The 12,471-nt window shown below is 44.3% G+C and overlaps 1 protein-coding gene across 1 annotated transcript in view; it reads left to right on the top strand.

Annotated features, from left to right (window-relative positions):
- OPN3 (opsin 3) overlaps nt 1-10,866 on the top strand; it is a 52,151-nt gene extending 41,285 nt beyond the window's left edge. Inside the window, exon 4 of the mRNA XM_033935518.1 lies at nt 8,703-10,866. Within this exon, the coding sequence (XP_033791409.1) occupies nt 8,703-8,966 (264 nt within the window). The 3' untranslated portion in view covers nt 8,967-10,866. The remainder of the gene's footprint in view (nt 1-8,702) is intronic.
- The last annotated feature ends 1,605 nt before the right edge of the window (nt 10,867-12,471 follow it).

Here is a 12,471-nt window from a genome sequence, read left to right as displayed (position 1 = left end):
GAGAGTCGGGCAGCATGCGCGGTATACGGGTGTGCGCGGTATATAAAAATTTCTGTACATAAATTTGTGTTTTTCGCGCGCTATACCCGTGTGCGCGTTTTACACGCGTGCGCGTTATCTATGTGAAAATACGGTACTCCAATTTTTCCAATTATACGTAATTTGTTGAATGGCAACCCCAGTCATTATAAGTAATAATTTATTATTATTTGTAGAAATCTGACTTTTTGCTCTCATTGCCATGACAAATATCACAGTATCATATGATAATGCCACTGGGTTGTCTAATAAACAATTAATTTGGTCCCAAATTGATTTCCAAAAATTCATAATAAATGGACAATAGAATAATAAATGGTCTAAAGTTCCTGCTTCAAGATTACAGTGCCAACATCTATTAGACTTAGAGCTATCCAATTTTTGTAACCGAACAGGGGTCCATAATGCTCTATGTAACAGAAAAAACCAAGTTTGTCTCATAGATGCCGACACTATACATCTCATCCTCCAAGTCCAAATTTGTGGCCATTGAGACGCAGTAATTTGATGCTTAATCTCAATGCTCCAAATGTCTCTCAGACCAATGTTTGGTTTCTTTTTAATAAATCCAGTTAGTAATTTATACTACTGGGCGGCCTGGTGATCCAAGAAGTCCACCTGAAAGCATAAGAATTCCATACTATATTGATTATTAAGGTTTTTCCAGTCAGGGAACCCCGCCTGAATGGCATGCTTCAGTTGGAACCATCTAAAACTTTCTGATTTATTAAGGCCATATTTAAGTTGCAACTGTGAAAATTCAAGCATTTTACCATTAGAAATAACATCTTCTGAGAGAGAGATCCAAGATGGGAGAGAGAGATCCAAGATGGCGACGGAGTAAGTCACCCTTGAAAGCTGCTCCTGCTTGGTTTGGCGTTTTTTCTCTTATCTAAGAAGTTTTTACCTTAACTATGCCCAAGCGCAGGGGCAAACAGAGAGGCGTTCTTCCAGCCTCATCTGGTATTTCAACGGCGAGACAGGTGGCAATTACAGCATATGCCACACCGGCTGGATCGGGTGCATCCGCTGACCGAGGGGGGCAGACCTCGGTCTTGGAGAGCGAAATTTCGCTTAGCCCTGTGGGTCCTGGAGCTCCTCCGCAGCCCGGGAGGATGTCGGGGACGCCGTCGGCAGCGCAGGAGGTGCCGGAGACGAGTTCTCCGTTGACGCTGCTGAAATTACCTCTGACCCCGGAAGTTATTCACAGCTTGCCGACTCTTTTGCAGTCGACAATGGAGAACGGAAGAGCAGTTGTTGGTGAGGATGCAGGGACAGAGGAGCAGCGAGTTAATGGGGCATTCTCTGGAACATCTTTGCCCCCCCCTCCTCTGGTAAAACCTGAAGTCATCGATATGGAAGCAATTTGGAGTGGACTTGAGTCAATACATAAGGTATGCTCTCAACTTTTTTCTTCAACACAGAATACTAATTTACAAGTTAAAACTTTGGAAGAGAAACTCCAAAACCAGTCCAATAGAACAGACAATTTGGAAAAATCAGTGTCAGAAATAAAGGCTTCTATGAATTTACATTTAAAGGAAAAATCTTTGCTGGTTAGAAAAATGGAAAATTTGGAAAATGCAAATAGAAATTTAAATCTTAGATTGTTGAATTTTCCGGTATCTAAACTTCAAACTTCAAGAGATTTATTCAATTCCTTTTTACAATCAGTGTTGAAATTTCCTGAAAATAATATGCCACCGCTTCAAAAGATATACTATTTGAATATTCCCAAAGAAGAGAAAGACAAAGGGATTGTATCAGGAGACTTGGATCTCACTGGTATGCTGGAAACATCAATTCAAGAAGAAATAACTGTTAGAGCAACTTTACTGGTAACCTTTGTTTTTCTCCAAGATAAAGAGGCAGTTCTCCGTTTATTCTATAGGACTGAGAATGCGGAATTTCACGGTTCCAAAGTTTCAATATTTCCTGATGTATCTAAATTGACGCAAGCCAGACGGAAGAAATTCCTGGCATACCGACAGTTAACTTTGAATATGGGAGCAACCTTTCAGTTACGTTTTTCCTGTAAATGCTGTCTTACCTATCAGAATGTTAGATACATATTTTATGATCCGGATCAGTTAAATTTCTTTTTAGAGGGTAAGACGGAATTTAGAGCTCCAGATTCTTCAACATAGTCCTCTATCCAGGCAGATGGTTAATCCAACCGTACTCTGTAATCTGTAACTCGTATGAGTTTTTGTTTCTTTTTTCTTTTAGACCCAACTTCCCTTGGAAGTGATGGACTCTCTCTCTCTTCATTATGTGGACTCTGATTGGTCATATATGTGGAATTATTATACATGATTTAATATAATTATTTTCTTTTTTCAATTGTTAATTTCTTTAGATTGTTGTTAAACAATTTGTGAAAATTATAAATAAATAAAAAAAAAAGAAATAACATCTTCTAATAAACATATTACTGCTATCATCCAATGTTTCCAGGAGGGAGGGAGGGTGGGGTAATTTTATTATTACATATTGTACAAGGTATTTGATTATATGATAGGAGAGGGTGGGAAGGGTAATAATAATAATAACTTTATTTTTGTATACTGCCATACCCCGAAGAGTTCTAGGCGGTTCACATTAGTTAGACAAAGATTACAAGTGGTTACATATCAAATTGAACAAGTGGTTACGAGTGGTAACATATCAAATTGAACATAGCGTTGCAAACAGTAAGGAGAGAGTAGTTACATGAGGTTACATATCAAAATGATCGTAGGGTTGCGAACAGCAAGGAGAGAAGTAGGGGGGAGAGGAGGGGGACGGGGGAGGGAAGAAGATCAGATGGGGGGGATATAAAAGAGCATTAAGGGTCTTGGTTTCGAAATAGGTGAGTTTTGAGCAGTTTTCTAAAGTCGAGGTAGTTGTAGGCCTTGAGGACCATTTGGGCTAGCCAAGGGTTTATTTTGGCGGCTTGGAAGGCGTAGGTTTTGTCGAGGATTTTTTTTGAGTGGCATAGTTTTAGGGAGGGGAAGGCGAAGAGTTGAATTTTACGGGAGTTCTTGTAGTTGTGGTTGAGGGTGAAATGGGGGGTGATGTAGCTTGGGGATAAGCCAAATTTGTTTTGTAGCAAAAACAGGCGAATTTGAACATGATTCTGGATTCTAGAGGGAGCCAGTGGAGTTTGTGGTAGAAAGGGGTGATATGGTCCCATTTTTTCAGGTCAAATATGAGGCGGACTGCGGTGTTCTGGATCATCCTTAGTCTCCTGATGGTTTTCTTTGAGGAGCTCAAGTAGATGATGTTGCAGTAGTCCAGTATGCTGAGGATGGAGGATTGTACTAAGAGGCGGAATGAGGAGTCGTCGAAGTATTTTTTTTATGGTGCGGAGTTTCCAGAGTGTCTAATCTAATCTAATTTAATCTAAACCTTAAGTTTATATACCGCATCATCTCCATGAGAATGGAGCTCGACACGGTTTACAAGAACTTAAAATAGTGGGTAGAGAAGAAGAAAAAGGAGTACATGAACTTATGTGTAGAAGGGGGGAGAGAAAGGGGGGAAGGATAGAGCTACAATTTGCTGAAAAGCCAGGTTTTCAGTTGTTTGCGGAATAACTGAAGGGAGCTCAGGTTCCGCAGCGGGGTGGTGAGGTCGTTCCAAAGACCTGTGATTTTGAAGAGAAGGGATTTTCCCAGTTTGCCTGAATAGTGGATGCCGCTTGGAGAGGGGAAGGCTAGTTTAAGCCTTTGGGCAGTTCTGGAGGAGTCGGGACTTGATACTTTTCCTGACTGTGATATCAGTGTGTTTCTCGAGGGATAGATGTTTGTTCAGTGTTACACCCAGTACTTTTAAAGTTTGTTTGAGGGGGAATGTGGATCCTTTTACTTGAATTGAGGTATCTTTGATTTTGTCTTTGGGGGTTGCTAGGAAGAATTTTGTTTTGTCTGGGTTTAGTTTTAATCTATAGGATAGCATCCAGAGTTCTATCTGACTAAGTATGCTTGTGAGGGAGTTAAGGAGTTCTTGAGTAGGAGATAAGAGCATACTATTTGTACCATTGATGATTATTAAGTGATATATTTATTATCAATTTGTTTGGATTTATTGTCACACTTATTGTAAGTTTGAAAATGAATAAAGAATTTAAAAAAAAAACACAAAACTTTTTCACGAGCCCGTGGTTTTAACTCATGGGTTAAAACCACAGGCTTGCAGTGCAGGGAAAGGCAGGAGAGTCGGGGTGGCAGGAGAGATTTGGGGCAAGTGCAGGGCGGCCAGAGCAGGAGATTGGGACAGAGAGGAGCAGGAGATTGGGGTTGACAGGAGCAAGAGATCGGGGCAGAAAGCAGGGCGGCCAGAGCAGGCGAATCGGAGAAGAGACCAGGGTTTTTACACAAGTGACTGGTCTTGAGCAGTCACTTGTTTTTGGATCGGCCAGCCCAATTGGTGTGCTTGCTTTTTGTTAGTGAATCGTGGCCCTTCCTACTTTGCATGTCGTTTCCTCTCATTTGCACGCACGGATCGGAATCGGATCGGAGGTGATTGGCCATGAGGTTAGTGAATCGGATCGGAGGCAAATTGGGTCACAAAGGGGTCGCAAACCGATCGGTACACAATCGGTTTGCTTAGTGAATCTAGCCCTTACACTGGAATCTACTTCTGCACTGCACATTACAGTCTGTAGATGCTAAAACTGAAAAAAGGAATAGTTAGGAATAATTACTCATATTTGAGGGAATTGGAAACAATTTTAATCTAGCTAAACCTGCATAAACATGTGGAGGATAATTTTTTTAAACTGGGCAACTAATTTGAAAGGCGCTTAGGCCTATATATTGTTTCCTTTTTTAAAAAAATTGCTTATTGAAAATTTAACAGTATATAGTATCAAGATAAAAAGAGTGCTGTTTCTATAGAATTTAACAGAGCAATTATTGAGATGTAGCCGGATCTTCTAGTGGGGCAGATATAGAATATTGCATCTATTTGACTAAGCTCCCACAAAGTTATACTGTAAGTTACACAAGTATCTCTGACACTAAGGGCTCCTTTTACAATGGTGTGCTAGCGTTTTTAACGCATGCACCGGATTAGCGTGTGCTAGCCGAAAAACTACTGCCTGCTCAAGAGGCATTTCATTTTAGTGCGCGCTATTCCGCGCGTTTAGGCCCTAACGTACCTTCGTAAAAGAAGCCCTAAGGCCCGGATTCTGTTACTGCCATCCTACTGCTGCCTAACTTAACTGTTTTAATTGCCCTTAATTGATGCAATAATTGATCGTGCCATTTAAAAGCAATTAAAACGTCATTTAAAAAATAAAGACCGTGCCTCTAAAAATGATCCAAAGCCCGACAGGACCCGTTTTGCCCTTTCTTTAGGCTTTTGCAAGGGTTCAATAATAACACTGCAGTTTTGGCTGCATCACTCCCGGGAAAGGCTGGGTGTAGCCGTTGAGCACCCAGCCTTCACCAGGAGCGAAGCAGTCAAAAATGCATTGTTATTGTATTTCTTTTGCTGGGTGGAAGATAATTTATTCAGAACACGAGAGAAAGGATCCACCTTTGAAAGTATTTTAAAGAAAGAGAAACAATAAAGAATATAATTAATAATTATAGAGTGTTAAAAAAAAGGAGGGGGAGGTTTTGAGGGTCAATGATGGCAACGTGGAACTCGTAAGTCTTGGCTGAGAAATTCATTTACATATGTCCAAGCTGGTTTCTGAGATTCTCAACCACCGTATCTTAACACTTTATGTTTCAGTCTATGGGATTGTGTTTTTCCTGTGAAAATTGGATGGTCCCAGGTTAGCTCAGACCTACTTATGGCTACATCCCCTGATTTCTGTACTGCTACTAAGGGCTCCTTTTACTAAGCCACGTTAGGGCCTTAACTCGTGAAATAGCGCTACTAAATTGCCATGCGTGCCAGAGCTTAATGCCAGCATTGAGCTGACATTATTCTAGAAGCGTACTGCGCAATAATTTTGTGCGTGTGCATAAAACGCTACCACACCTTAGTAAAAGGAGCCTTAAATTTCATCCAGGTTTGTTCTTCAAGAGGACCCTCAATATTTATGCCTGGAAAGCAGGGCTAATTTCAAAACAAGACTAGAAGGTTAGGGTTCAGCATTGTGTGGCTCTTTTATTTTTTTTTTTTTTAACTCAAACACGCAAAACCGGATCCTTTTCACAAAAATCCAGCCCAAAATCGAATAGCTATAGTAAGAAGGGCTACTGGATGTTACTTGAAATAATTTTAATTCATTTCAAATAGTAAAAAAAATGTTACCTTAAAGTTCATATTTAGTTTATCATCAAATTAAACTACTATCTTATTTTTATCAATAATAATAAAATGCTAGAGGCGCATGCGCTCTTGAAAATTCGTGAGCGCTGGCGCCCTGAGGTGTGCTTCTGTGGCAGCATTCTAAACCTCAGGGCACATGCGGGGGCTGGAGGCGCGCGCGCTGTGGCTGAAGGCGCGCGACTGTGGAGCTTTCTCAGCAGTCGTCTTTGGCGCATTTGGTGGTTTGCAGTCTGCCGCTGATTCGGAGGGGGAGGGGGGGCACAGGCGCACCTGCCAGTATCTTCTCACCCTTCTCACCCACCCGCCGCGGCTCCTCTCTCGAACCGCACCAGGCGGGGATCGAGAGAGGAGCTGCGGCGCAGGTGGCCGGCCCGCAGACAGGAGGCTGCCGAAGCCGGAAACGAAGCTTCCCGGGGGGGGGGGACGGACGGACGACGAGGAAGGAGTGGGAGCAGGCTGCAGAGGCTGTCGGTGCCTGCAGGCCGCGGTGGCTTTAGGCAGATGTCGGTGGAGGTAAGGGTTGCTGCTGGACATGGGAAGAGGTGCTGATGGACGGGGGGAAAGGAAGGGAGGCCTACTGCTGGACAGGACGAGGAAGGAGTGGGAGCAGGCTGCAGAGGCTGTCGGTGCCTGCAGGCCGCGGTGGCTTTAGGCAGATGGTCGGTGGAGGTAAGGGTTGCTGCTGGACATGGGAAGAGGTGCTGATGGACGGGGGGGAAAGGAAGGGAGGCCTACTGCTGGACAGGGGGAACAGAAAAGAGGTACTGCTGGACAGGGGAAGAGGTGCTGATGGACGGGGGGAAAGGAAGGGAGGCCTACTGCTGGACAGGGGGAACAGAAAAGAGGTACTGCTGACAGGGGAAGAGGTGCTGATGGACGGGGGGGGCAAAAAAAGGAAGGGAGGCCTACTGCTGGACAGGGGGAGCAAGAAAGAGGTGCTGCTGGACAGGGGGGGGAGTTAAAACAAAGGGAGAAGGGCTGCTGCTAGATAAGGGGACCAGTGAAGGGGTGGTGGTGGACACAGGGGAAGAAAAAGGAAGGGAGAATGGACAGGGGGAGCAGGCAAGGGGTGGTGGTGGACCGCCGAGGAAAAAGAAAGACAGAAAGAAAGAAATACAGAAACACGCTAAGGAGAGAGAGAGAGAAAGAAAGAAATACACACACACATACATATTCTAGCACCCGTTAATGTAACGGGCTTAAAGACTAGTAAATCATATAATCAAACAATGAACCCTCATAAATAAACTAGGAGGATGGTATATCATATAGCATAAATAGATTTCAGTGCATAGGACCTTCCATAACATATGTTATCCTAAGTCCGCATTCTGTTAGTTTGTGTATAATCATTTCTACCATAGCCTCCTTCCCTTCTCTTAAATAATCGATATCTATCTTTATTTTATTTCATTACAATTTTTGGGGTGAAGATATTGCTAATTTCATATTAAGCTAAAATCTAATCCATAAATTTAGTTACAAAGATTTTTTATCAATTAATTATGTGACTAAAAATATCTATCACCAACACTTATCTTAAATAGCAAACTGCTGATCCAACGCTGGCTTTGTGAATTACAACTGCATGACGCTCCACTTTTGCATCAGCGTTTCAGGCAACAGACCTTCATCGGGGAAAGTTGTGGTTGCTGAAATTCCTATAACAGTTTTATCTCTTCCTGCGCACAAACCGCTGCTCGCACTCTGTCGGAATTAGTCATCCTGTCAAAAATGCCCCTCTGTGTTTCTATTAATAAATTTGAATTGGAAAAACAGAGCAAATGTTTTTGAAAGCTGAATCTGGATAAATGATTATACTAGTTCAAATACAACAGAGAATTGTAAATACAGGAGGCACTGATCTAATAGAAATGAGAATTCATTTACTAAAAAATGTGAAAGGTAAGAACAGATAAAAATGCAAGGAGAATTTTGAATCATGTCATCATTATGTTCCGAAAAGAGTACTTCACGAGTTTGGGGTTTTTTTTAAAAATGAAATCTGTTGAAAATTTCATTAAATAATCATTTCCACAAACAAATACCATTTGGGACAATATTCAAAGTCAATTATATGTTCGCCAGAAGCCAGTGAATGTTTAATTGGAGCAGAGGGTTTGGTGGTCCAGAAACTAGATAGCAGAGATATTCAGCCATGGTCTAGATAATTTATACATTTAGCTTTATCCTCTCAAATGTCTTGTAATGGTTCTAAATACACTTGTTAATTAAAGAGCTGATGTTAAATGAATATTGCCAAACATACTGTGAATGTTGGCTTGTAACCCATACTGAGCTCCTGGGAGGACGGGATAAAAATTGGATTAAATAAATAAAAATAATAAATAAATGTCACTGCTGAATTAACCATATTTGTTTCAATTTCTCAGTTTCGACAGTCCCTACTGCAGCTCTTATGTTTTCGTTTATTGAGATTCCAGCGAGCCTTCAAGGAAAAGCCTATGGTTAGGAAGGAAAAGTCAATTCGACCGGGTGTGATGTCACAGAGAGCTGGCGACAAGCCCAAGAAGAAAGTGACCTTCAGTTCTTCATCTGTCATTTTTATCATAACCGGTGATGAAACCTCTCAAGCTCTTGAGAGCACAAAAAACAATGGCACTGAACTGAATATTATCCAAGTAAAACCGCTGTAGCCTGAACAGGATGTACCTCAGCCCAAAGGAACCTGAGAACAAGTGGCACATTTCTACTGCTGTTTCAAGACTGTCAGGACCCCACCTGAGATACTGAACAATGATAACTGTTGCGTTTACACTTTTTATCAATGTTCTGATGAGTATTTTTTTTAATCAAAAGTGTATAATATTTTTCTTTCCCCTCAACCAGCATTGTTTAGACTATAAGGGGTGTCCAACCTTTTGACTTTTCTGGGCCGCATTGGCCCCCCAAAAATGTTTCTGCGGCCGCACAAACGCTGCAGCAAGACAGAGGAGGGAGCTGGCAAGACGGTAAATACCCGGGGGCAGCAGAGAAAAACACTGCATCTCCCTCGACCGGGGCCACACAAAATACTTCATGGGGCCGCATGCTGCTCTTGGACCGCAGGTTGGACACCCTGGTTTAGATCAAAAGTGGACAACTATAGCCTGCAGACCAAAATTGGCCCATGGGCCCATTTTATTCCATCCTGCTTGTAAAAATAAAATTAAAAGAGAAAGTAAAAGATTTATCAGTGCCCTCTGACCCTGCTGAAAAAGAGCCAGCAAACAAAATGTTGCAGCACCACCTGTACCCTGTGCTCCTCTGCTTCCCATCTGACACTCTGCTGTTTTGTGGGAGTTCCCTCAAATTTCAGGTGGTTAACCACTTGACTACCACAAAAGTGTGATATATCAAATCCTGTTACCTTTACCCCTGGCTGTCAGCAGCCACTATTGCTCCTCTGTCAGTTACTGTAGAAACTGTACCAGAGGCAGGGTTGACGGATTTCCTCGATTAAAAAAAAAGAGGACACTTGGCCCCGCCCCATTCCACCTCCAGTTCTGCCCTGTTCCCCCCCAGCTTAACCTCCTGTCTCCTTTTCCGAGATCTGCACATGCACAGATGTTGATGTGATGTCATGTGTGTGCATATGACGTCATCACACTGATATCCTTGCATGTGCAGAGGGCCTCCAGACGCAGCCCCGAGCTCAGGGACTTCCAAAACCTGGACAGACTTAGGGTTTTGGAAATCCTTCCAGGCACCCGGACAGTCCTCTAAAAAGAGGACATGTCTGGGCTTTCTTGGATGTCTGGTAACCCTAACCAGAAGGGGATTAGTTAGAACCATGTCATACTGCACCTTCATTCACAGCATCCTCCGCAGGAACCTGTTTGTTCTGCTCTCTACTCTGGGCTCTTACATAGGGTTACCATATTATCAGAAGCAAAAACCTGGACACATGACCCCACTTTATTCCACCTCCAGCCACTCCCAGTTCTGCATCCATCCCTGCCTAGTCCACCTCCCACCCAGTCCCCACAAAGCCTCGCCTCTTCTTCCCCGACCAGCTCTGGCCTTTTCTGGATGTGCATATATGTGTGATGTCATATGTGCATGCTAGGAAGCCCTCCAGACACGGCCAGAGCTGGTCGGGGCTTTTCAAAACCCGGACAAACTGCTGGGTTATGGAAAGTCTGTCCAGACACCTGGAAAGTCCTCAAATAAGAGGATATATCCGGGATTTCCTGGATGTCCGGTAACTGTCCTCTTGCATCACTGTTCCGTTTCATGCTCTTTCTAATGCAACCATCTCAGCAACAGCAACTCTCCAGCAAACCTCTAGAACAGATCGCAAAGAAGTTGTGGCCCCCCTGAAAACCAGAAATAACTTTGTTTCACAGCCCTGTGCTGCAATGCCTCTCCCTCTCCTAGAGGTAAACCTAATAGGTTGGGTTTTCATGATTACCACAATTAGGATGCATGAGATGGGTTTGTATGCCATGGAGCTCCATTATTGGTTTCCTTCTATAACAGGCTGCCTAAAGTTGGGTGCCAATTATGCACGGAAGTGCTAGGCATGCATGCCACTACCTTGGCACATAAATGCAGAGGGGCGCTTTCATGGGGAGGGGCGGGGGGGGGGAGCCATGGCCATTCCCACAAAATACTGTCAGTTACGAAAGTGCCATATTTAGGCATGTGAATTTATGTCTGCTGCTGACATGGCATAAGCCAAATTCCAACTAAACATGGAATAGTGCAAAAACAAACAAAAAAAATGAAATAAAATAAATATAGGAGTACTGAATACCAGCAGCTTTTCCATTGCTTGATAAAAATGGCTCATGGTCTCCATCTATATAATAAAACCGTAGGCGGCGCATGCGCAGTCTTATCGGCGTGCTTCCGTGATCCGTATGTCCGTGGCCGCCAAGACTGCAGCATGCCCCGCGCTTACTACGGCCCCACGTGCAGCTCAGTTCGGCACGGCGGTTTCCCCAGATAGGGGAGCCGAAAAACTCAATATCCCGCCTCATGGTCCTGCCGCCGCTCACAAATTCCCCCCCCCCCCCACAATCCTCCTGCAACAGCCGCTACCCGCTCCTGTTCAAAGCGGCCTGCTGAGGTTCGCGGGCCGCTGTAAACGAACCTCGCAGGCCGCTCTCCACATGGTAGTACGTTCCCTCTGACGCAATCGCGTCAGAGGGAAAACATGCACCAGGAGTTGGATGAGCCGGCCTGCCGAGGTTCGTTACAGCGGCCGCGAACCATCAGCATTGACCGCTTTGAACAGGAGTCGGTATGCGGAAGGGGGGGGAGTTTATAACAGGAGGAAGACGCCGAAAAAAACGCTTCAGAGCCGCAGCCAGGCCATCACATGGGAAAGGTGAAGTGAGGGGAAGGGCCTGAAACGGAGCAGAGGGCAGCGCAAGGTAAGAAGGGAAATGGGGGGATGGGCGAATAATGTTTCTAACTACTACAGCAGGGACCTGGAGGGGAAAGGGAAAACCGCTGCCATGCTTCAGCTGCAAAGGAAAGAGTGGTGGAAGGTGGAGAGAAGGGAATGGGGTGAGGTGTGTGGTGAAAATGCTGCTACTAAATTCGCAGAGTATCTGGAGGGGAAGGGAGAATAACACAAAAAGCTGCTTCTGCAAAATAAAGAGGGGGGGGGGGAGAGAAGGGAATGGGGGGTGGGGGAAAATGCATGCTACTGCTTCAGCAAGGACACTTGAGGGAAAGAGAAATACCGCTGCTGCTTCTGCAAAGGAAAGTGGGGGGGGGGGGGAGAGAAGGGAATGGGGGGGTGGGTGGGGGAAAATGCTGCTACTACTTCACAGGGATCTGGAGGGGAAGGGAAATAGCACTGCTGCTTCTGCAAAGGAAAGTGGGGGGGGAGAGAAGGGAATGGGGGGTGGGTGGGGGAAATGCTGCTACTACTTCACAGGGATCTGGAGGGGAAGGGAAATAGCACTGCTGCTTCTGCAAAGGAAAGTGGGGGGGGGGAGACACAGAAAGAAATACAGACAGACAAAGGAGGCTAGGGAGAGAGACAGACAGAAATAAAGACAGACAGGGGACCAGAGAGACACAGAAATAAAGACAGACAGGCAAAGGGTGCCAGGGAGAGAGAGAAAAAAATTGCAGGAGGGAGAAAGACAGAAAGAAAGGAAGAAAGAAACAGGAGCAGGGAGAGAGACATAAAGAAAGAAAGAC

This window comes from Geotrypetes seraphini, chromosome 3 (genome assembly GCF_902459505.1).
Source record: "Geotrypetes seraphini chromosome 3, aGeoSer1.1, whole genome shotgun sequence".
Taxonomy (NCBI): domain Eukaryota; kingdom Metazoa; phylum Chordata; class Amphibia; order Gymnophiona; family Dermophiidae; genus Geotrypetes; species Geotrypetes seraphini.
Note: the sequence above shows the minus strand (reverse complement) of the source record. Positions and strands in the feature narration are given on the sequence as shown.